Source organism: Xenopus tropicalis, chromosome 2, assembly GCF_000004195.4.
Source record: "Xenopus tropicalis strain Nigerian chromosome 2, UCB_Xtro_10.0, whole genome shotgun sequence".
Lineage (NCBI taxonomy): Eukaryota > Metazoa > Chordata > Amphibia > Anura > Pipidae > Xenopus > Xenopus tropicalis.
In genome coordinates, this window is record NC_030678.2 from 134,537,098 (window position 1) to 134,563,002 (window position 25,905).

At 37.6% G+C, this 25,905-nt stretch overlaps 1 protein-coding gene across 4 annotated transcripts in view; it reads left to right on the forward strand.

Moving 5' to 3' along the window:
* lrch1 (leucine-rich repeats and calponin homology (CH) domain containing 1) overlaps window positions 1-25,905 on the forward strand; it is a 100,429-nt gene that overhangs the window by 67,315 nt on the left and 7,209 nt on the right. For 3 of the 4 annotated variants that reach the window (XM_031897138.1, XM_002935112.5, XM_031897140.1), the window contains 3 exons: window positions 7,813-7,922; window positions 9,577-9,714; window positions 10,361-10,438. In XM_031897138.1, the coding sequence (XP_031752998.1) occupies window positions 7,813-7,922; window positions 9,577-9,714; window positions 10,361-10,438 (326 nt within the window). Of the gene's footprint in view, window positions 1-7,812; window positions 7,923-9,576; window positions 9,715-10,360; window positions 10,439-16,430; window positions 16,550-25,905 lie in introns of those variants that run through there. The other variant, XM_031897139.1, reaches the window with a different exon arrangement.

The window sequence follows — 25,905 nt, forward strand, 5'->3', positions numbered from 1 at the left end:
TATTAGAAGATTAACTAAAACAGTAAAAAAAATGAACTTTTTTTGCTGAATTTAAACTTTAAGCTTGCTGAATTTTTGTGAATTTTTCAAATTGAAAAGGTTCCAAGAAATTAAGGGTAAATGCAAGAAGTAGTTTTGGAATTTTAACTGATTATTAGTTTGTTAGGTGTAGCACATTTATTTACGAGTTCTTAAAAAGCTGTATAACAAAAGTCCTTTTCAAATAAAAAAAAAAATTGTGTTTCATGTTTAATTAACACATCCATACCCATTCTAAGTGTATTTAAAAATCCCACATGTCAATCATATATTTCCTGCCCCACCTTCATGGCATAGAGGTGGGGCAGCCAATTACTTTCACTTTCCATTCAGCACTCACTTTCCCCCCTTCCTCATCACCATGTAATTGTGTAGCCAGTGCATGGGCATCAGGTTCCCCATTCTGGCACATCCACAAGATTTAGGGGTGATTAAAAGCTTGGCTTAATAACAGTGGCCACAAAATGGCACCTGCCTGCTTGCTGTGTTTGTATAATTTCAAGCATGAAGGAAGCAAGATTTACATCATTTATATAGTGTAAGTAAAGTTTATTTTGCATGACAAACACAACAGAAAGAATTTGGAATTATTTCTTAGGGTGACAGGTCCCCTTTGGACTGGGCCCTGGCATTTTAAGTAAACAGGTCAAAACAATCCCTTCTCACTCCAATAAACAGTGACTGTCTATGGCACCTTACAGCAGTGCCACTGGCATTTGTCAGAATTCACAGATTGCCAGTCTGAGCCTTTAGCTGTGTGTGTCAGGCTGATGTAGAAGTGGCAAAACTGCATCATGTGCCTCTGGCTTTAGTGCCTCCCAGTGGCGGCCATTTTATCTCTGACAAATGAGCTTGCAGGTTTAGAGGCTTCCTACCCAGCGTGTACATAGATATTTGGTGTTTCAGGTGTGTTAATGAATTAAGTTCAGAACAATAATTTTTTTATTATTTTTATCATTGTGTTTTTGTTTGAGCTGGTTACTTGTTTTACTATAGTTTTTTAATGTGCAGTCAGGCAAAACCATGATAATTTAGATAAGTATAGAAGGTCAGCTAAACAGTACAACAAAGTTACATGCATTATTATGGTGTGAATGACAAAATGAATGAGTACAAGATCTAAATGCTGATTGTGACATGCAAGTGGATTGTGGTCAGGTAGTGCCACAGGTGAAACGGTTTATTGCCTTCAGCTTATCATTCAGGAGGTGCTAGATAAGGTGCTAGACAAGTTCACAAATGCTTCTCAGGGAACTTTGATCCTTAATTTATTGCTGTGTAAACAATGGTTGTATTCAGAGCTGCCATCAGGGGAGATAGGGGGAGTTGTCCAATCCAAATGGGGGCCCCCTCTGTAGCATAAAGTTATGCAGGCAGGACTATAGATCTTAAACTTATGGTCTGCTTGTTTGGCAAGGTTGCCACCTTTAGGGCAAACTCCACTGGCCTCCAGTGAACTGTTAGGTTTATTAGTATATTAGTTAATGGAACTCTGTTTATTAACTACTTACAGAGTAAGAAACATAAGCTGTTTGTATGTGGCTCTGTTTACTGAATTATATGAGTTATGGTACTGGCACACAGGAAAATTAGTTGCCCATGGTAAATCTTCACTACAGCAGGGGACTAATCTCCTTAAATTGCTTTCTCACTGGCAATAATGTTTCCCTAGTGTTTCCCTAAATAATCCCCTAAAGTTTCTATAGCGGTCATTGTTGTAGTTCTATAAAAGCTAGAAAAGACTTATTTTAAGTGTACATTTGCCATACACATAACACTCCTGATACTGAGTGCTGAGGTGAAGTTCATATGGAGATAATGCTATATTTCTTTGAAGAAAAAGTAGAAGGGTACTTCAAAAATTATGCAGCTGAAAGCCTTTGTATGTTGCTATCTTTCTGTGAGAATGTATACTGAGAATAATAGCATTTGTTTTCCTTCCTACACATTCCTTTGTGAATCTTTTGTGTTTCAAAAGTATTTGTTCCATTCTGGTTATTTTAAATATTGTTTATTTTCCCCATATGTCATTCATCAGTTACTAAAAGAGCATTATCTCAATTGCCTCTGCTTCCTATTTGATGCAATCAGAGGTTTGTAATTGGGCAGTGAAGGTGTAAAGTCTCAGTCAGTTGTTCGGCACCCCTATTTAAAGCATCATAGGAAATGGTTCACAATGCAGCAGTTCAATGATGTTTTATGATGACATATTCTTTTAATTTGGGGCTTTGAGTGTTGAGTGTAAAACAATAGAGCAGTGCTGTCCAACTGGCGGACCCCCCTCTGTGTGGCCCCCCACCTGTCTGGCTGCTTTGATGGCTTACCTTTGAGTAAGCTTTAAATGGTATCAGTACTGAGATTAACTGGCCCCCTGCATTGTTCTCACCTCAGATTCAGGCTGTAATCCTCCTGTATTGTTTAAACATGTAATCCCCTGTGTTGTTCACACCTTTCAATCCCTGCATTGTTCACCCCCTGCAGTGTTCACACCTGAGGCTCAGGCTGTAATCACCCCCATTGTTCACTTCTTCACACCTCAGACTGTAGGTACCTATGTATTTACTGCCTGGACTATGCTGCCTGTGTGTATGGCACACACAGGGAGCATAGGGCAGGGAGGGTATGGTACACACAGGCAGGGTAGGGCAGGCAGAGTATGGCTAACACAGGTAGCATAGGGTAGGCAGAGTATGGCACACACAGGCAGCATAGGGCAGGGAGGGTATGGTACACACAGGCAGGGTAGGGCAGGCAGAGCATGGCACATACAGCCAGCATAGGGCAGGCAGAGTATGGCACATACAGCCAGCATAGGGCAGGTGAAGTATGGCACACAGGCAGCATAGGGCAGGGAGGGTATGGCACACACAGGAAGGGTAGGGCAGGCAGAGTAAGGCACACACAGGCAGCATAGGGCAGGTAGAGTATGGCACACACAGTCAGGGTAGGGCAGGCAGAGTATGGCACACACAGGCAGGGTAGGGCAGGCAGAGTATGGCACACACAGGCAGGGTAGGGCAGGCAGAGTATGGCACACACAGACAGCATAGGACAGGCAGAGTGCTGCCTGTGTGTGCCATGCTCTGCTTGCCCTATGCTGCTTGTGGGAGGTGAACCTGGCAGGGGTTTGTGGGAGTTTGTTAGCAGTTGGAAATAGCCATTAAATGGTCCCTAAGGTGTGTAATTATGTACTGGGGGTTGCTCTGCTATCCACAGGGGAGGAGAAGGCATATGGAATTTAAGGGTATATCTTAATATGACATAATTCTTTCACATATGAATGATGGTTGATATCCCCACAGTAAGCACCAAGCATTTGGGATTTTGCTGTGCTACCACCATTGTGATAAAATAGGTGTGGTTTCAAAAAGAGGAGTGGTCAAAACTGGCTTCCATTAGCGGCCCTCCACCATGTATGCTAGAGAAATTCCGGCCCTCGGCACCACAGAAGTTGGACAGCACTGCAATAGAGGAAAGATAATCACTTTAAAAATGGAAGGAGGAAGTAGTAGTAATGTGAGTATGTATGGTGAGAATGTTGCTACACAGGACATTTAAGAAGCTATTGGCCAGTTGGGGGAACTTGATAATACAGTGGAACAGATAGGAGAGGAGGTGCCTATTGCACATACTATTCTGAAGGCTAAATCTTCCTTCTACCCAGTTGTACAGAATGGCCCACAATTGTGTATGAGGATTTTAAAATGTATCTAAGGAAATGGGTAAAAAAAGAGAAACTTAATAATGAGTGAATATTGGGCATTGCTGGCTTTGATGGAGAAAACATAGTGGTTAGGAAATCAGATAAAGGTGGATCTATAGTGGTGTTAGATAGGGAATATTATGAGAATGACATTATGATACAATTAAATGATATAAAACAATATTGCTGTTTGACAGGTGATCCTACAGAGGTATTCAAGTCTAAATTGAGAATACTGAGTTATGGCAAGAATACTGGATTATGGCAATGAAATGAATAATTATAGTGTGAAAGACCTAAGATTCCAATTTTTCACACACTCCCTAAGGTACACAAGGGACTTGAGAATCCCAAGGGGAGACGCATACGGTAATTGTGGGTATGGGGTCCCTTAATGAGAAACTTGGGCAGTATGTGGACAAATTACTTCATCCTCTGGTTGGGATTGGACAGAAGTTTAAAACACATAACTTGTACAGGGAGAAATGAGGTGTCCTCTGCGCTAGCAGATCATATGTTAAATATGCATAATGGTAATGAGAAATTTGTCTCCTTCCAAGGTATTGAACATGTCAAATTTGGGGAATATGAAATGGGAAAATAATGATATAACTTATTTAAATGTGATGCGGAATGGAATGCACTATATGCTAGGGGTGAGAATACCTGGCATAGGGTGTAATGCCACATACACCTTTGGAAATGGATAATATGAATGATCATGTTCTCCTCTTAGTACTTAGTATTATGGATTGATTTTAATTATTATTTAAAATTGTATATATGTATGTGAAAGATAGCAATTAGGAATGTGTCTTTACAGATTCTTTTATGGCCTTAGTAGAAGCCCCTTTAAGGGTTTATAGAGAGAGGAGATATCTATAAAGCTAGGAATTTAAATGTATAATGTACTCTGAAGTGCTGGAAAATGGGGCATGAAACACGTTAGTAGTTTATTCCTAATGCACTGTTTCATTGCAGACAGCTTTAATATTTAAATCCACTTTGATGAACTGTGTGGTGGATCCTAGTTCTGCAAGAGTAAAGTTTGGCTTTAAAACTGCAGAACTCGCAAGCATGTGGTATTCAGTAGTGTCCATGGCATATTAAAATGAAAGAGACAGTTTATATATTACAGAGCAACAATAAAGATGTAGTAATTCTTCAGCCAGTGATGTTTTGGTGAATCTTAATACAAGGTCTCCGAATGGGTTAAATTCGATAATGGATGTCACATGCTTAACATAAAAATATATACATGTATTTTTTTCCCTTCTCTCTCTCTATGGGTTTTGTCTCTAATGTTTAATAGAAAATATAGTGAGAGAAATTTTGATCCTCTGATAACACTTATAATGGATAGAGATATTGTATTAACCTTGCTTTTCTTTTAGAAGCATTAAGGATTAAAGGGCAACAACTGGGTGTTGAAAGAATATGACATAATTTCCTTTGAATTTGTTTTAAATAAAGTGATTATACCTCTTGTATAGCCTATGGTTATGTCCATTGTGGGCAAAACGCATGAGGCAGTTTTTAATGCTTTGATGGAGAATAAAGGATTATAAACATCTGTCTGGTGTGCGAGCCTTCTACAAGAAAAAGTAGCCCCTGGCTACAAGTTCAGGGTATCTGCACACAGACCACCATAAGAATCTGGTGTGTGTGTTCCCTCGTCTGTGCAGGACTCTGGGTGTTTTTGCACCTGGGTAATGATATATATGAGGTGAGCTTTGCAGAAGTTTTAACTAGTACTTAGGTTACGAAGTTTCTGGCTGAGCTGTGTGGTTTTTTTTAAGAAACTGAGTGATTAATAATTGATACAGATAATTACTACTTGGCAGCTCTAAAACCAGTGCAATTAACATCAGAAATAATAATCTGCCTTGTAGCATTAGCTTCTATAACAGACAAACCTAATTTTCGGCTTGATAATTTGCGATGACCCCTAAGTTTAGCTTCTCAACAGTTGCCCAGAGCATACTAAGCATGTGAGTGTCACTCTAACACTTCTAACAAAATCCAAGATGGGGAGTTCCTGTGACCAGTTTGAAGTCCTGGATTATTGCTGCTATTGAGATGCTGAAACTTTAGGCTGCTGCAATAAGTACAGTATATAAAATATGGTATTTATAGCTATATTCATTTTTAAAGTTTAGTTCTTCTTTAAAACTTTTTTCCAAGACCCACTCATAGAAAAAAACACCTATTTGTTTCTTTAAAAATCCATTTAGCAGCAAGAAAAAGTAAGTGCAGAAATTCACATGTGCCTTTTCTAACTGGTGAGCAATTATAAATCAGGCCCTAAGACTAGTGATTTAACATGGAGAGATAGATTTTTTTATTTTTCAAGTTTCTATTTTTATAGATTATTTTCTTTCTCAATTGCTAGGAAATTTACAAAAACCTAAAAGCAAAAAAATTGCATTTATTTGTGGAAAAAACTAGATTGTAATAGATAGTGGTCACTTTTATTACAAATAATCAATCTTTCTGGATTCCCCAGTGTGATCTTCATTAACAACAAACAAAAAACTAATTTCCCAATGACAATGCATAACAGCAGGACTCCCCCACTTCCCACCTATTTCATATCAAACAGTGCATCTTGCATCTTGTTATCTCAATGAACAAGGTTATATGGGAAATTAGATTTAAACCATAAATTCAATATTACATGTGCTAAATTAATTTGTTTCAGTTTTACATTATAGGAGTGTGTGCCCTCTGTTTTAGCAAGCCAAAACCTCAAGATCCAGTGTACCACAACCCATACTTACATGTATCTTTACAGGGTACCAGAATCCAACAAAATGTTGTGCATAGAAACTGGCATTAAACTAAATGTAAATGTGAACTAAGATGTAAGATGCAAATATGAGACTAATCCTAACTAGTAGTTTGCCAGGTTTCACATAGACCAAAGTTGAACTTCATGGATATGTGCATTTTTCTCAACCTCTTCTACTATGTTACTGATTTTTTTCCAGAGAATTTTGTGTTGGAATTTTTAAACCCATATGCTTGCTGCATCCCCCTGATCACAGCTATTTTATTTGTGTACAGTATTAGCTGATGTGATGACAAAACAGGATATCTTTATTTAGCCAAACCACACTGATAGGCCTTAAGCCAATAAAATACAAATTCATATACTTGATAAAGTATCACTACAAATTCATTTTATTTATTCTACTGCTGCATACAAGTTAGCCAGTTTATGGACTCAACTTAACCAGGTTTAAGAAATCATGGTCCCTTAATTACAATACATAGATCAGTGTTCACATAAGAATAGATTTACCAAAGGTTAGCAAAAGAAAGTATGAGGCAAGCTGTCACATATAGTGATGAGCCAATCTGTCCCGTTTTGGTTTGCCGGAAATTTTTTTGACGTGACCATGCCCTTTCTTGACGCAGCTGTGCCTTTTTTGATAGGACCATGAATTTTTCACAACAAAATTTTGTAGACTTTTCACAAAACAATGATGAAATGTGGAATTTTGCTGCAAATACATGCCAGCCGAAAAAATTTGTCAGATGTTGCTTAGCACATGCGAGGCAGGGGTAAGCAACACTGTATAGAAACCCAGTTACCTTTTGTCAGTCTTGAGCATGGAGCACCAGGCAGATTAAAATATAAACTTTTAGTAATCACATAAAACATCAAGGAGATGTAACTGTAAATTTATAAACCACAAGCTTGGCTTTATGCGTTTTGTGGCAGCATGCCAAGAGGCAGCAACCGGTGAGTGCTCCTGATATTGCTAATCAGTCTAAATAGAAACCCAGTTACCGTGGCCTATTTTTAATTGATGTAATATGAGTTTGGCTACATTCTCATATACAAGCATGTAATTTATAGCTTTTAATATGTTTGTTATTTTAATAAAATGTCAGTGTATTCTATGGTTGTGCATGAAATACGATGTGATTCTTGGGGTAAGGAGGGTGGCATACTCATTACTGTGTGAACTTTCATCAAATTGCCATTCCTCACTGTATTAAAGTTAACAGGAGACATATTTGTAATTTACAAATGCTTTTGTTTTTCTATATTATGTATTTAGTCTTCATCAGACCACAGAGGAATCTGGAATCAGTAGATCCTCAGTTTACAATACGAAGAAAAATGGAACAAATGCGAGAAGAGAAAGAGCATGTAGATCATTTGCGGGAGGTACTGCTCTTTTCTTTTGTATGTGTCATCATCAGGGTTGGTGAAATGTGAATCAGCCAGCTGTTGTTGAACTACAGCTTATTTATAGCTTAGATAATGTATAATGGATATTTCAGCAATAGCTTCAGTGAAACACTGGGCCTACAATCTATTTAATACAAACACTGTAATGTAATAAATGGTTCAAAGCTTGCTTAGGTTTTGTAAAAAACTTTATTTTCAAAAAGTAAAGCTGCTGATTGGTTGTTATGGGTAACACAAGTGTTATTAGTGCCCTAGTGGTGCCAGGTGAATCATGTTTTTTGAGGATTCAGAGTGGCTCAAACATTAAAACACATTAGCAGTGATTGAATATAAATGTGAGTGTACCTCCAAAGAGTGACACTAGGCCTCAGTCTTTTCACAGGTAAAAGCATATTTATCAAGGGTAGAAGTGAAAGCTCTTCTCTGACTGTGTTCTAGTTCTGGTTTAATCTCTTAATGCATATGTCCCATAGAATATTCACTGCTCGACAACCTGTTTACTAAAATTATTCACTTTTTATTTTTCACTTTTTTTTTAAGGCATATATGCACACCAGTACATGAATGGTTTTGTTAAACCACCTTCAGTGGCAGTGTGAGAGGCTGTATTAATATTTACATACAAAGTAATAAGGACCTCATTTTATGTCGCACTCAATTATATGCCAAAAATAATTTCTTATCAGTGGGATCTACAAAACATAATAACATAATAAAAAACATACTTCTAAAACATAATTCATGTATTAGATCACATAATTTAAAGTTAAAGTCATCAATAATTCATTAATTTACTATAGCTTCAATCTCATATTGAATAGCAATTAATACATGTCAATAAAAGTTCATTAAAAACCAGTGTGGAGTAATTAGCCCATCACAAAATGAATCACAGTTCATGGTTCATAAAAGCCACGCTTCATGTAGCCTGCACATCTATATTAACCAGACAACCAGTTCTTCAGTTGGGTTGATGGTTTTGGGCATCTTTTTTTACTTAAAGGGACAGTAACACCAAAAAAAGAAAGTGTATAAAAGTTATTACTATATAATGTAATGCTGCCCTGCACTGTTACAACTGGTGTGTTTTCCTTAGAAAGACTACTATAGTTTATATAATAAAGCTTCTGTGTAGCCAAGGGGGCAGCCATTTACAGGAGAAAAGGCACAGGTTACTTAGCAGATAACAGATAAAACCCCATTATATTCCACAAAGCTTATCGGTTATCTGCTATGTGCCTATGCCTTTTCTCCTTTTTCCCAGCTTCAATGGCTGCCCCCGTGTTGACACAGCAGCTCATTTATATAAACTATAGTAGCATTTCTGTTGCAAACTTACCAGTTTTAGCAGCGCAGGGCAACTGTACATTATATTTTAATTACTTTAAAACACTTTCATTTTTTGGTGTTACTGTTCCTTTAAACTTATAGTCTAGCCTTTGGTCCGACCTAAAATAGTAGTTTCAGTCTAAATTATTGATTCCAATCCACTGGCACCATCATTTGCTGAATTTATAAGCAAAGCATATTTTTTAATGTTTAAATAAAAAAAAAAAGAATTTAGATTTCATGTTTAATTTGCTTTTTACTTTTTATTGTACAGCTTTTAATGGTATTTGTTTTGTTTCAGAATATAGAAATCAGGTTAAAGATGGGCCTGCCTAATGACTTGGGACCTGCTCTGATGGATGGGGTTGTTCTATGTCATTTAGTTAATCAGATCCGACCTCGGTCAGTGGGGAGTATCCATGTGCCTTCGCCAGCTGTGGTACGTTAATGGAAGCTCTTCAGTTTCGTTGTGTTTGTACTGACAATATACAGAGACATAAGCTTTAAGATTTGGTTTACCAAGCATACAAAGCAGGGGTGGCCAATACGTTGATCGCAGTCCACAAGTCAATCCCCTGTGAATTTCTAGTGGACAGCGTCTAAGCTGGGGGATGCGGAAGTGCGGCGTGTTTAATAGGAATTGGGGGAGGAGTCAAAAGTAGATCTCAGGAGGACAAATCTGGGCACCCCTGATATCAAGCATAGAGCTCAGACTATCAGACTGCAATTAAGTTCTTAATAGGTTACAATACTTATCTTATCTATCCTTTATTACTCTGAATTTAGGAGAGCAAATAGACATTTTCACCAAATCTGTGGCTTTTAGGCTTAGCTCTCAAACCAAGGCTGTGAACTCTCTTAGGGAGCCCAGCCCAACAGTTTGGGAACCAGTGAAGTGAAGAGGTAGCTGCTATTGCTAAGACACAGTGACATCTAGCAGTCCAACTTATTGTAACCATTTACATTTTGATTTACTGTTTCTCTGCTGAAGTAAAACTGACTTTGTATTCTAATGCATGATATTTGTTATAACAACACATTCCTTGGATAGAGTTTTCTCATTAGATGGATCTATTTTTTTGCAGCCAAAACTTAGCATGGCCAAATGCAGAAGAAATGTTGAAAACTTCTTAGACGCTTGTAGAAGAATGGGAGTACCTGAGGTAATTATATATTCTGTATTTAATATCAACTTTCCCAAGGCTTGTTTCGCAAATATATTCCATATGGCACAAAAAGACAACTACTGGTGCCAAAAATTTTTAATAGAAATGTTAAAACAGGAGAAAGCAAAGTCCATAAGGAACCTATCAAATCCTTAAAAGGACATACATTTCACAATATTTAACATTTAAGCCTGCAATAATATTGGCATTGAAAAGGGATAGCAAAAGCAAAGTGTTTCTGTGTGAAAGAGTTTTTAGTAATATTCACAAATAATACCTCTTATATTTTGTATTGGTTGAGCTGTCCTCCAGCCATACATGCCCAGATTTGGTTTGCTGGTGACTAATTTTAACCATGCTGCCAAACCAATCATTCTGCAATCCTATTTCATTTCAGATGATCACTAGTTGGTAAATTTTATCTATACACTGGTGAGTGCATGTTGCATCGGCAGATAAGAAAGTGTAGAGAAGCTGCTTCACTTCTTCAGGTAGCCCGAAAGAACATAACAATGGCAAGGTGGCCATACAGTTTTATGGCCAATTAAACCCTATGCATCGGCCTATGGGCCAGTCTTTTAAATACTGGAGAGTACTGCCTATTGTATGGCAAGTATATGGTTATATTTATGGAAATAGAATACAGCATAAGGAAACATTTGACAACAGAAAATAAATTGGGATAGGATGATGGAAAAGGGGTGAGGGTTTGAAGATATTATAAAGAAAATATGCAGATATAGGTATCGGACCCCTTATCCAGAAACCCATTATCCAGAAAGTTCCAAATTACAGATAACCCATCTCCCATCCACTCCTTTTTAATTAAATAATTTACATTTTTAAAAATGGTTTCCTTTTTCTCTGTAATAATAAAACAGTACCTTGTACTTGATCCCAACTAAGATATAATTAATCCTTATTAGAGCCAAAACAATCCTATTGGGTTTAAATACTGTTTAAATAATTTTCTTAGTAGACTTAAGGTAGGAGATCCAAATTACGGAAAGGCCCATTATCCGGAAAACCCCAGGTCCCAAGCATTCTGGATAATGGGTCCTATACCTATACTAGGGGGCACATTTACAAAAGCACGAACGCTCCGAGCGTATTTTCGCCGATTTTTTTTGGCCGTCCGCACAACTTTTTCGTACGGCGCACGACTTTTTCGTACAGCGCACGACTTTTTCGGACGTTTGCACGAAAAAATCGGAAAGGTTTTACCGTTGTTTACAATTGTTCGGTACGAAAATTTTGTGAATTTCGGATCGCCAATACGATATTATCGTGACTAATACGATTTTTTCGTAAGCATTTTCGTGATATGTGCGATCTTCCGAAATTTTCGTTTCCAATACGATTTTTTCCCATTCGTGATTCGGATTTGTGGATTAGTAAATGTGCCCCTAGGTATGACAAGTCATGAAGACATATAGGGCCATCTTTAGTTGTGGTGGGGAAAGGGCCCCATTTTTTTATATGAAGTAGGACTGCCCTTCAGCTATTATGGAACTACAGATCTTCAAAGAGTCACACATTAAGCAACCCTGGCAGAAGCATCTGTGCTACACCATCTTGCTCACTATATCTGCAAGCCCCAGTATTCATAACTACTGCACTGCTACAGGGGCCCAAGGAATTTGTCCCTATTTTCACCCATACAAAGAAATATTTATAATTAATTTATAGGAAGATCCACACTTGCAGGTCTTTTGGTCACAAAAATACTTCACTAAAAAAGGACATTTATTTATGAATATGCCAAAATACTCTTCCACAATGAAGCAGCATGAGCCTGTGTATATAGTTTATTTTATCCACTATATAGAATTAAGTCAAGTCAGTCAATTGTCACTGAATACAAATGGGTCATTGGTATTTAAAGAGCATAATAATGTTTTTCCATGGGATGGGGTAAAGTTTTTTTTTATTTTAGCATTTTATATATTTTAATTAAGTGTATCAATATTCAAATGAGACAAGGTGCCTGTAAGCTTCTGGAGTGCAAGTCTTGCTATCATATAACGGCAGCTCTGCACATTAGCTGGAGGGGACACAGTTCAGCTGTGTGGGGAAAGCTCAAACTGAACTTTATACACAGTTTGAAAGGCATCAGCATTTTGTGTATTTCTGATCATTTTTCACATTTTTTTAACCACTTTCATCCCAGTCTTTACACATGGAAATTCATTGCGTATAACATAAAATCATTTATATATTTTCCATATATCCTGATAAATCACAATGTAGAAAATATGTATCAGTTATCAGACTTACAAAAGGTTTATAAATTTTTGAAGACATATTTTCCATTTAATGAGCACAGTTTAAAGTCAGCAGGGGCATTTAACCTTAGTCAGTAAATCAACAGATGATTAAAGGTCAAGGAAAAGAGACAAATATTATTAGCCAGTTCACAAGATATCACAGTCAGAAACAATATACTGGTACCCTTACCTTCTAAATTCCTTTATTCTGGTTCTGATAAGACACCCACATATTGCAGCTGCAATGTAGTCAGCTTACACAGGATTTGGTGGCAAGACTCTGTCTAGGTGTGGCCTTAGCAAATCAGGAGTATGTGGTAAACCTAAATGTACATGCTTTAACTTTCTGCAGTAAGATAATAATACACCCCATGGAAAAATAAATATCAAATGCACAAGGAGTATCTTGTGCCTTCCAATGTCATAATAATTTGCTGAATTATATGCATCATCCCAAATATAATGTATGTGAAATATATCATCCTCAATGTAATGTATGTGAATATATATCATCCCCAGTGTAATGTATATCAAAGATATCATCCCCTGTATAATTAGAATGAAATACATAATTTCCAATATAATGTGTATGAATGAAACAAACTGTATTTATATATATATGCAGCCCGAAGTCCCATGGCTAGGGCAGCAGCATTAGGGTTCCTATATATAACTCTAAAAACCCTCAGACGGACACACTCTAGGGGCTACCCTACTTTTTCTCCTCTGTGGCCTCCCTATCGTCTGGGGGGGGGGGGGGTTGGAGCCAGAATCATAAAATGTAAGCTACCTTATAAATACACTTGAGGGGTCATTTAGAACCACCCGCAGTGCAGTTTTGGGTGCAAATTGCATAATACCAGCTAAACTGAGGTCCTGCGGGGAATTGTGTGAAAGTGAATGCAATTGCATGTGTATGTGGTAGCAAATTGGGTGCAAGTTGCAGCTAATATTTTCACAGATGGTATAACTTTTCTATGTGATTCTTGGCGTAAGTCAGCACCTATCGATGCAACAACCTGTGGAAACCCTGGAATTCCCTTCAAATTTAGACTTGTGGTAGCTCCAGGGTTCCCAAGTATCAATAGGTGCACTTGCTAACAATTTAGCAAGAGGTCATATGTAGTAGGCATAACTATACATAAGTACAAGGAGTGTGTTTGGATGCAAGTACTGTACTATACATAAGTACAAGTAATGAATAATATTAATAAGAACACCATCTATATATATTTACGTGCAGCTGCATTGGGGATGCATTTGTGAATGCCCCTTTGGTTTTCTATTTTCTGTTATTACAGTTTGACTAAAAAGCAAGTAACTATTAAATATCCCTTTGAGAAATATATACAATGTGTTAAAATAGAGGTGGCCGCAGTTTACCAGAGGGAAATGTCACAGCTTTCTATTCACTTGAATAGGATTTCTAGGTGCAGATTTATCAGGTATTGAAAGTAAAAGTTAATCCTTTACCTGTAATGTACATAGAAGACAATGAAAACCTTCTTTCATCCTCGACTTGGGTTTTTAGACTGCTATATGTCTCAATATAAATCAAAAACATGGGTCATTTTTCAATTGAGGAGCTGGAAGGAGTAAATATCATAGAAAACCTGAGCTGAAAACTTTAGCATTTACAGTTCATTCAATTAATAGTGTAGAGAGTATAGAGAGAAGATTTAATAAGAAATATGATAAATTCAGAACATGCAGTAATGACAAGAGAAATAATTTCCTTAAGTTCTCTACAAGGTGTAATAATGACATTCATCCACAAGATGTCATGCTCGATCTAGTGTCTGACTAACCAGGATTCCCAGTATCTCCCAGTCTGAACATAAAGTATTACTGATAGAACCACAAACCCTTGCTGTGGAGCTATTCTACAAGAAAATGTAGTGCTGCAAATTAATTGCTTTTAAAATCCCTCATTAGCTCTTGTGGTGCTGAGACATTTGTATAGATTAAAGAACAATGCAGGTGTACGAGTGCGCTCTGGGTATATACTGTAGGTGCTGACCTCTCACTAAGTGTTGTGATTTGGGTAACAAAAAGTTCTAGGATTGAGGCTGCTATGGTAGATTTAATAACAGGTGGCCTGATGATCCTATTGCCATTTTACAGGCAGGCCAGTACAATGTGTACACAAACCAATAGTCCACAGCCTTTATGTCTGGAAACTGCTCATTAATTTTCTATGCATTTTAGTGAAGAGAGAACAGGGGCTTATGGCCATAGAGGAGACCGCAAAATAAGATATTTATTTCCTTGGACCATAAAGGAAAAAGTGTGTATGGTAATAAAAATTCAATGAAGTAGGTGGAATGCGCATTCAAGGATTTGGGAATAAAGTTATAGTAACACAAAGTCCACTGTTTGATGTCGCAAGTGCATTGGTTGAGCTGAGTTTAAGGGTTAATGTACCTTTTAACGTCACTGTAATGTAACTGTGTGACAATGAGTTAATTGTTGCAATTTCAGTGATTTTGCCTTGGGAGCTAATATATATGGCTGCTTCCTTTCGGTGACATCTGCCAATTTGTTTCCATGGCAATTGTGGGGCTTTCCTAATATGGCTTACTGATCTGTATCAGGGCACCAGTGAGGGCTATGCAGTTACTTTGCTCTACATTAAATGCCAGTATTAGCAAGCCTTAACCCCATGATACACTTATCCCCTATATCATCATGCTATAACCTATTTTCCCTTGAATGTTCATTACAATGTGCTGCTGAGCAGCTTTGTGCGGAGAATTCTTTTTTCCCAAGGCACAGGGGCTCACCTTTTATGTGCAGCCCCATGTCCCTGTAACATTAACCAGTCCCAATAGATCACTTTGCTTTGGCTTAGTTGCTCCCTCCTCAGTATCTGCTGGCGAAATGGCAACCAACAAAAAGCTTATTTATTCTGCTAATTTGGTGGCTCTATTCTGGGAGAAAACAGAGATATCACCAAGAAATGGAGCAGTACTGCAAGAATGGAAAAATTGTGTGTCTACTTAAAGTTTGAATCAGTAGCAAACATGTTTTTGTGTCTGGATTACACCCTGCATACACATAGCATTGTATTCATGGGCAGTGGGATGAGGGTGATATGTGTCCATCCCCTTTCATACCCCCTAAAGCTGGGAAGCATTAATGGGCTCATAGTGCTACAGATCTCTGTACTTACTTCTTGCCTATGAACTATGCTTAATAGAAGTGCAGACTGCAGGAGCCATTGCCCCTCTGTTTTTGCATTTATGACAGTGGTAAATAAGGACTATTTTATCTTGATGGTTATATATATACATATAGTCAAATATTATCTCAGATTAAAAAAAAATCTTTATATGTTAAATATTATTTAATTTGCATCTTGTTATATTTCTGAGAAAACCTAAATACAAGTTTAAAACCTTTATGAGCCTTTACCCTTTTTGTACAAGAATATTTTACTTGTGTAATGGCTACATACATTTACCAGTTAGTAGCTGCATATACCTACATATTTACTAGGGGAGATATAGAAAATCCAGGTGGTGAGCTGTACATGGGGCCCAAGTATTATCCTGCAGTATTATGTGCTTGCAGATGTAGTAAAAATAAAAACAATGAGTACTACACTGGGGTTAAAGGGCTTATGATGCACTTGTACTATACCGTGCTGTATTTTGTTTTGGCTATGTTAAAACAGGTTATAACAGCATTATAATAGCTGCAATGCTTTTAAATTCACCTAGAAGCCACTACACTTTGGCTGTGCCCCAAATTGGTGAGTGCAGGAAACAGGAGAATCACAGTGTTAGAGACAGCTGAGACAGAAGGTTAGTGAAGATACTTTGTTTATCATTCATGACATAGACAACAAGTAATTAGGAAGGATATTTTATATAACAGTTGTAACAAACAATTATTGATTTGCAGATTAACTCATTTGTGTTTAAGCAAGATATTCCATAAGAAACTTCATAAAATTTGTCACTGAAGTCTGGAGTGTAATAAATATTACATCTTTACAATGTCTTAATGTTATATGCAGAATAGTGGGTGGAGGTTCAAGGGTAAGTAGGTGTAAGGCTCAATACTGCTCACGGAGCGGAAAGGAGTGTCTCAATGATAAGTAGGCAAACGGAGAGGCTCTGTGGAAGCAGAAGGAAGGAGGGTGTCAGTGTTTAGAACAAAGAAGGAGGTACTGAGTTGTAGCAGGAGGGCTATGTAGGATACTTCAGATATTGACTTTCATAATGAGGTTTCAGGTAATGTTGTCTTCATGTTTGTGCAAGCAACAATGCTCTATAGCCCAGTTCAACACTACTCCATGAAACAGACTTCACCTGACTTTTTAATTACTGAAACATTACAAAAAAAAATAAATAATAACACTAGTTAGTAACATTAACTAGCTAAATTAGCAAAATAAAGTGCATTAATATGTGCGGAAATATATTGTATAAAGAAGAGAAAGCTATTAATCAGGTGTCTGTCAGGGGTAGCAACAGTGTCGGACTGGCCCACCAGGGTACCAGGAAAACTCCTGGTGGGCCCAGTTGCCAGTGGGCCCTTCTGCTCTGGACCATTTGGCCTGTTTCATGGTCATTCCCTATTTCTGTATGGGAACAAAGAGGAGAAATAGATGGAAGAATAGATGCTAGCATGTAAATAAAAGAGACTAGGAGAATAAACAGGTTGGGCGAGGAAAGGAGGAAAAATAGTTTGGAAAGTGGGCCTAGAGTCCAAGGTTTTCTGGTGGGCCCCTGGGGTCCCAGTCTGACACTGTGTAGCAATGTGCAGAACATGACCAGACTGCAGTGTAATTCGTTGGCATCAACTCCTCCAGAGCAGTGCATTTCCTTCCCTCCTTCACAAATTTGTATTCAACTAAAGTGAGATAAATTTCAGGTGATTTATGGCCAACAATTTCCTACTTGCAATTATACTGCACAACAGAAAATCCAGTAAATGTTGTTTCTACCTCAACGGCTGATAACTAATAAAATGCATTGACAGCAGAGTCGGATAGGCAAGTGTTACTTGTGAGCACAATCACCCTTGTGTGTGACTACACATCTTTCATTTTAGTAATTAAAACAGTTCCGTCTATCTGTCATGTCATTATGTTAGAAAAACTGTTTGCAGATAGCTTGTTGGTTTAAATTAGGAAACATATATATATATATATATATATATATATATAATAAGACAAAAAAGTCTGTAATGTTCCTTTTTCATATTTTGGAATAAAATTTATCTTTTTTCAAATATTTTAAATCCTGTGAGTGCTGACACATTTTTGTCTTATTGTACTATATTTGCTCTTGCATCCAGGTATAATCATTGTTAGTGGTGTGCACCAACTGGCTGTCTATATATATATATATATATATATATAATCTCCAGCCCTGGCATAGGAAGTGCATATCCTGACAACCAGGTCTGGATTTGTGGTGAGGCCACAAAGGCCCGGGCCTAGGGCGGCACAAATTTTTTTTAAACATTTTTAAATTTGGCTCCCATAAGGAGCAATGTGGACCTCTCCCCACTGCTCCATATGGGACTTTAAACCTACGGGGGCGACCTAGAGGCGCCAGGCAGACAAATCCAGCGCTGCTGACAACTTACTTTTATTTTCTCTTTGCATGATCTCAGGACAGATCCGTCTACACAGAGCCCAAGAAAATTGCAAATGGCAGCTTGGGGAGGTTAGAAGCAGGGTTTATAGGTTTAATTGATTCAGTATGGTGCCATGTGACTTTTTGCATTTGTCCCTATACACTGTGTGCTAATGCAGATGGTGTCAGGTGCAGCCACAGGTGGGTGGCTGGCAGGTAGGAGCCTATGTGCAGATAACCCCCAGAACTCACGTACGATATTATCGGTGCGTGTATGGCCAGCTTTAGACTTTTATCACTTATCAGGGTTAGTGCCCAGAATGCATTGTCAGTCATGACACTATTTGTTAAAACAGTGATTCAGTGCATATAAAAGGGGCCCCTTTTCAACATGAGTGCAATGAACAGGGCTTTTACTGAACATGCTTTTTGCCAGTCTAAAAATAATCTATGGTTTTTGTTATATTGTAAGTGAAACAGGGAGCTTGAAGTTACTCCATGTTTGGTCCTTGCGAGTAGATAATTCAGTTCCCAGCACTATGATTTCATAGCATCCCTGTTTGTGATGCATAAACCTTTCTCACCTTTAAAAAATGTAGTTGATTATAGGTTGTCTGTAAACTGAAAAAGCAACCATTCCATCCATTTATGTGCTGGGGAACCAGCTAAACAGTACTCACTGGCAGTGATATGGTTCCGTTGCTGCCATCACATTAATGAGATTCAGGAAGTATTTTCCCAGACACACATATATATAGGAAGCATAGTTTTAGCTAAGGCCTTTCCTCCCTACACCTATATATATATCAATATGGGAAAATGTGTCAGCATGGCCACCTAGCTGTATCCATTTCATGCCATTTGCCAAAAGCACAGTTATGTTTTTAATGCACTTCAATAGCTTTTTATATTTACTTGGTGTATGCATGGCATTTTTCTAAAGATTCCCCTCCAGGCGCTTACGTAATCATTTGTGCTCCAGTAATTTAGTGGCTTAGAGGTTTCTGGAAGTTCTGAAAGCCACATGCGGCAGACATTCCCCAATCATAGACCCCTAGGCCATGACTTACTTATAAGATTCTCTGTCTGTGTTGTCTTTTTAATGTTGTGCACTGTTTCTTTCTGTTCTGATGGCTGCCCTTCGGATAGACTGACCTCTGCTCTCCAAATGACATCCAGCAATTGAATATCCGACACATTCAAAAGACTGTTGATGCTCTTCTGGCTGTGGGGGAGGCAGTCCCACGATCAACTACTTTTTTAGACTCCTGGGACCTGATAGGCGTTTGTCTTTTGCACATACTTCTTTTTGTATTTATGTGTCTAAGCTACCACTGGAATGCAATATAAGCAGACGCTACTTGCATGTGCACCTTTGCATCTTTATTGCAGGAAGATATTCATGTGATGTCTCTTGCCATTGCTCTCCATTGTGTGACAAGCAGACACACTTTCTGTGGCTCTCTTCATCTGTAAATTGTATTGCTTGGGCTTTAAAAGTGCATTGTTTGATACTTTGCGCGATGGTACATTATTCAATTAGCAGTAATTTGCAATCTTCTGATCATTACTGATCAGTGTTGTTTGTTGGGCATGCACATTGGAGCAGACGTAGCCAATAGATACATTCCAAGTTGGTCGGCCTTGCTCTACAGTAAAGGGGGCTGTGCTGACAATTTGAGCTGAAAGCTGTTTCACATAAATCACTTTTTCTTTTTCAGTATTAGTAAAGCATGAATTGCCTTTCTTTTATGACATATCACAGACAAGTACTGTTCCCAGAATGTGATGATGTATGGCAGCCTGTGTATTGTTCAGCACCTTTATTACTGCTTACCTAGTCCTAAATCATTATTCTTTCACATACAAAATGAATCAGAGTGAGTCACTAATCTTTTAATATCGATTCCTACATAGTAATGGAGCAGTCAATGGCAAAATCCAATGTTTTATTTGCATAAATTCTAGCAGAGTCTGGATGCCATTATCAGGCCAAATCAATAATATCTCAATCCCTTTGCTGCGATCAATGCATGGCTTTTTCAACCAACAAAGGGGTTCAGATGTTTTATGAATATTTGTTTAGCAGAAATTTTACTCAAATCCAAATCTGTCCAAAATAGCAATTCCACATCAATTAGAGCACAAGGATAATGTGTGAAGTATAAAAAGGGCAAAAGGCGATTTGTAATCATTAAGTCCCAAGATTAACCCTAAAAGGGGACCTGTAGTGTGCTAATTATGTGATAATGTTCCACATTAATGTTTTATATCCAACTGAATGGATGAAATATAAGCATAACATCTCTCACGTATGAGTATTTACTACAGTATGGGTGGGCTTTCTCAACATGGATGCACAGGAGTGTGTAAGTGCACTGAGGCATCTGAACAATTCTAACGCTAATGGCACACTGGGATGATGCGCAGCATAGAAACCCCAAGTGGACAAATGCCAAAAGCCATAAGTCACTAGGGGGTGCCAAAATGTTGGAAGCTGTAGTTTTCAGTACAACAATGAATACAAATAGAAAAAAGTACAGTTGTATTAAAGTTTACACAAAGGCAAGTGACAAAGAGACAAGAGGATAGAGGTCCCTGCCCCATAGAGCTTACAAACCCAGGTATAGGATCCGTTATCAGGAAACCCATTATCCAGAAAGCTCAGAATTACGGCCATCTCCCATAGACTCCATTATAATTAAATAATTCAAATGTTTAAAAATGATTGTCTATACCTTGATCCCAACTATGGTTTAAATAATCCTTATTGGAAGCAACACAATCATGTTGGGTTTATTTAATGTTTAAATTATTTTTTAGTATGGAGATCCAAATTGCAGATAAGATCCCTTATCTGGAAGGCCACAGGTCCCAAGGATAACAAGTCCCATACCTGTATTGATGATATTTAAGGGTATTAATCACCAGTACATTTATGAAGATATAATAATTTAAGGACACAGGTGATTTAGTTTAAAATCCATGGTAAATTATTGCTTGTGATTCAACAATTTCATTGAGTCATATGACACACATATATGAACAAATATATAATCAAATATATAACTCAAATATCTTAAATGAAATGGCTTGACTTTGTGTATTACAGCTCCTATTGACTTCAATAGAAACTTGCAAGTTTTTAGATTTTTAGTTTTTGCACTTAATTAATACCAGACATTTTAATTTTTGGAATTTTTGGAATTATGTGAGTTTTAGCTCTAAAAACATGAATCGTGAATAAAACCCCACACTCAAACATTGATAATTCTCACCCTTGGTTCTTCACTTCACTGGCGGGCTTGTGCGATTGGACCTAGAAGATACCAATACCTTCCTGAAAAGCCAGCTCTTTCCCAGTTTCCCTGCGGTCCCTGTCCCTGTCCTTTCTCAATCTTCATTCCTCCTACTTGTCATCTAACTGCAACCCCATTTCTTAATTTCCCCTGATTTCCCTGCTTTCTCGCAGCTTCTTTCTAATCTACATTCAGTTTACTGCACCAGCTCCCTCACCATTATTCTCTTTTGTTACGTCAACTTCAATTGTCTTGTGATCCCACCCTCTCCTGCCTCCCTAACTTGTAAGGGGATACATGCTGTACTAATTGCCAGCACTCCTTAGATTCAATTGGTGTGTGGGTGGGAGGATCAGTGTTCTCTCGTGTTTGCCATTTATACAATTCATGTTAAACATGTAATCTCTCTCTCTCTTCCTCCCTCCCTCCCTCTCTCTCTCTCTCTCTCTCTCTCTCTATATATATATATATATATATATACTTACCAAAAATATTTCTCTAAAATAAATTGATCTAGTGAAAAAAAACACTGTGACACTGACAAAATTACATTTTAGATGTGACATTCTAGATGTACCTAATATCTTTAGAAAGAATAGCTGAAATCATAGCTGAAATTTTTTTGCAAACTGCTCCATTTCTCCAACATTTGAAGAATGCCTTTTCCCACCTGCAGTTTGCAGATCTCTCCATAAGATAAATCTCATTGCTTGCAACTTCAGAACAGTCCTCCATTTTGTCTTTATCTTATGCTGGGTGATTTTTTAAGGCTTACTTGTTAGTTTCTGTCAACAGCAGAGTCTTTCCAAGCATCCCATGATTGAGCAAGGAACGGTGCAAGTTGAAATGGTTGTATACCTGTGTCTGTTTAAATCTGTCGGGCAGTTGACTAAGAGCCTTTTACCACAATTTGGAAAATCCTTCTGTGCAATATTTTTAAATTATTGTTTTTATCAAATATTTTTCTCCTGTTTGCACGTCCACAATGATTGGCTACAGTGCGATGGGCCTCAGATTTCTTTGTAACATTGGATGCAGTGGACTCAGGGACATGAGGTGGCTGAAGATGGATTTTTTTTCGTCTGATATCTTCATTTTTCTCTGTTTTCACCTTGTTCTAAACTTATTAAATGTGTGCTTCTATACACTGCAGGCACCTGCCTCTTTCCACCAGAACTGGTGAATTGATTGAAAAAAGTGCAACTGTGACAATATTGTTTACCTTGGCTGTTTGTATACACTATATATATATTATAGATGTGTGTTTGTTGAAAATGTTAAAGTTGCCAGTACTGTTTATTCTAAAAAAAAGTTTGTTATGGAAGCTGAACCAGATATTTGAAAATATGTGACATTGAATTTTCCAAAGCAAATCTTTACATTAAATCCTACAATAGTTGCTGGTTATATTCTTTTAGGACATTTTCTGTGCAATTATTCATTTTCATTATGACATAAATGTTATGGCAATGTGAATTTAACCATCTCATCAAAGGGAAGGAGCCCAGTAATCTGGTGATATCCTCTTATAGGTTTGCCTACCTCCAAATCATTGAAATTTTACATGTGAATTTAAGAATATTTGTTGGTCACATCAGCATAGAAGCATCTCTGATGAAGTCTAAGGCACTGGCAGAGATAAACAGGGTCTGACTGGGCCAGTGGGACACCAGCAAAACACCCAGTGGGCCCTGGCCCACTGACCGAGACCTGCTCTGCCAAGTTCTCTTCCCCCACTTGCTGGTGATGAGTGTTGTGACTGGGGTTGTGATTGAAGTAACAGCCCCAGTCCAGCACTGGAGATAAAAAATGCTTACCTCCCAAATAAAGAGATCAGCTGCCAATAGACAGTATAAAGAAGTATTTGAAGGAAAACCAGCCAATTATTACCATTATCAGGAGATTTATCAGAACTCAATTTTTTTTAATATTTTGTCCCATGTATAAAAAGTCAAATGGAATGTGATTTTTTTTTTTTTTGCATGTATTTGAGTGCTTCTTTGGTTGCTTTTAATTTGCCAAAAACCACTTGCAAGCAAAAATGGGGACATAAGTTGATCAAGCTGAAATGTTGCACCATGCATTGGGTAAAAATTCTTATATCTGTGGGGAAGTCTTCAGTATAATAATTTGTGCTAAAAGTGGGATCCTCTATTTTGGGGTACACTCATTTTGTTTGTTTTGTTTTTGACTTGGATAATAATCGTCCTGAGTTTGAGATTTGACTATCAGGGGTAATATATACATTACAGTAGCCCCTTGCCGCCAAGGTTTGGCAGTTGTGCATCAGTGGGAGTTCTGCTGTGCAACATTGGACTGCAAGAGCTGCAATAATAGTTAGCTACTATCACCAGAATTGTTGGAGAATCCCTAGTGTCATTTAATGTTTTATAATGTAGGCTGTGTTTGGCCTTGTTTCAATTAAGCATGATTATAGTACCAGTCAGTTATGGATGAAATGCATACACCATGGCTGCAATGATTAGTGTTGTCTAGATGAAACCTTTTTCTTTTGGTTTTCTCATTCCTCATACTCCCCAAACACCATCAATAAGTATAGTAAATAAAAGACTTCCATGCAGCTATAAGTGCAACCCCAGCTGCATGTATGTTGATATTATTATTATATCTGTGCTTGAGTTACTCCCAGTAGCACCATTGCTCCTATTATACTGCTGTGTTTTACGAATTAGATCAACATCTAGAGGCTTTAATACTATATTGCATGGTTTGGTCACTTTTGTACTGCTATATATACAAACCAAATATGCTCAGTGTGTTTTCCTGTGCTTGGGTGGCAGAGGGGGAGATGTTAATGTTTTAGTGTTGCAAATAAATGGCCGTTTATTTACTTTAAAATAAACAAACACAGATTCTCAGAAAATAAGGTAAAATAATTCTTATTTGGAATCTTTTTGCATTAATTGCTATGCATGCTGTAAGGTTAGAGTGTGAAAGTTACGACAGCTAAAGGTTATTTTATTTTAATATTATATTTAATATGCAAAGAACATTTAAACCCCCACACACAACAATTTAATCAGTGAACAGCCTCTTTAAAATCTTTCAATGCCTGCCACACTGGTTGTCCAGAGGTTAATAGTAAGGCTGCAACATCCCCTTAATCACTTAGATTTCCTTCTCCTCCTGTAACCCACTTGGCCCCCTCCCTCAGGAATTTGGCTTGTGGGCATGCTCAGTTGTTCTAAGCTCAGATTACTAAACATGTCCCCCCAGTCTAGCAGCCAGTGAAGAGATGGCATTGCTGGTTCCCATAGAAACTCAGCTCTAGCTGTCTGCTACAATTTTTTTCTCTACAACTTTCTTTCCTGAGCTCTGCTCAAACAAAGCTGAATTTTTATCAGAGACAGTTGTGCCTGTGTGAGCCTGTATTCTTGATTAAATGTATGCTGAATAAGGGTCTGTGTGTGTATATGCTGTTTGCAGATTTAAATGTATCCGAGGGAAAAATATCCTCTGGGTAAAAGCTGCTATTTGGGTGGGGGAGACATCCCCAACTGATATACATTGTAGGCAAATGTAGTCTTTACATGTTCTCTAAATTACTTTTTATATTAACAATGCATTTAGTGCTGCGCAGAAACAAAAACACTTCAGCAACCAACTAATTGACTGTTAGATTGTACTAGTCCCTAGGAACTAGAAAAGATTTAACAGAAATTATACAGTTCAAATCTTTTTATTTTTGGGCAATACTATATTTAAAAAATATTCTCCTGCTATAATTTTCATTCTCCTAAAATTTAGAATTATCCCAAATGTGTAGTCCAATAACAATACACTTAGGGGTGTAGATATTAATATTAAGATTAGAGATAAACATCACCGGTGATGTCACCCATAGCAACCAGATCAGATCTTTGCTTTTGTTTTGTAGGTGACCGTTTAAATCTAATTGCTGATTGGTTGCACATATATGTATGCATACACACACACACACACACACATATATATCCCTCAACCTCAAAAATAGGGTTTGTACTAAATATACTTTTTTGTTATTATGTTTTTTTGTTGCACCAAACAGGACAAAAAGGATCCTGTTTACATGGAGGGAGTTTACAGGAGGTTGTTTAAATACATTTTTACTGAACATGTCCATGCAGTCTAAATGGAAACCCACCTGTCACTAGCAAAGACAGGTGAATCTTAAAAGTGTTCCATTCAAATAAATGATAGGCTACACAGCCATGTTCAGGTGCTTCTTTGATGGCTGAAAACTGGAGAAATCAGAGAATACACCCTCTATGCAATAGGTCTTATAATGGCAACGGGTCAAGAGATTG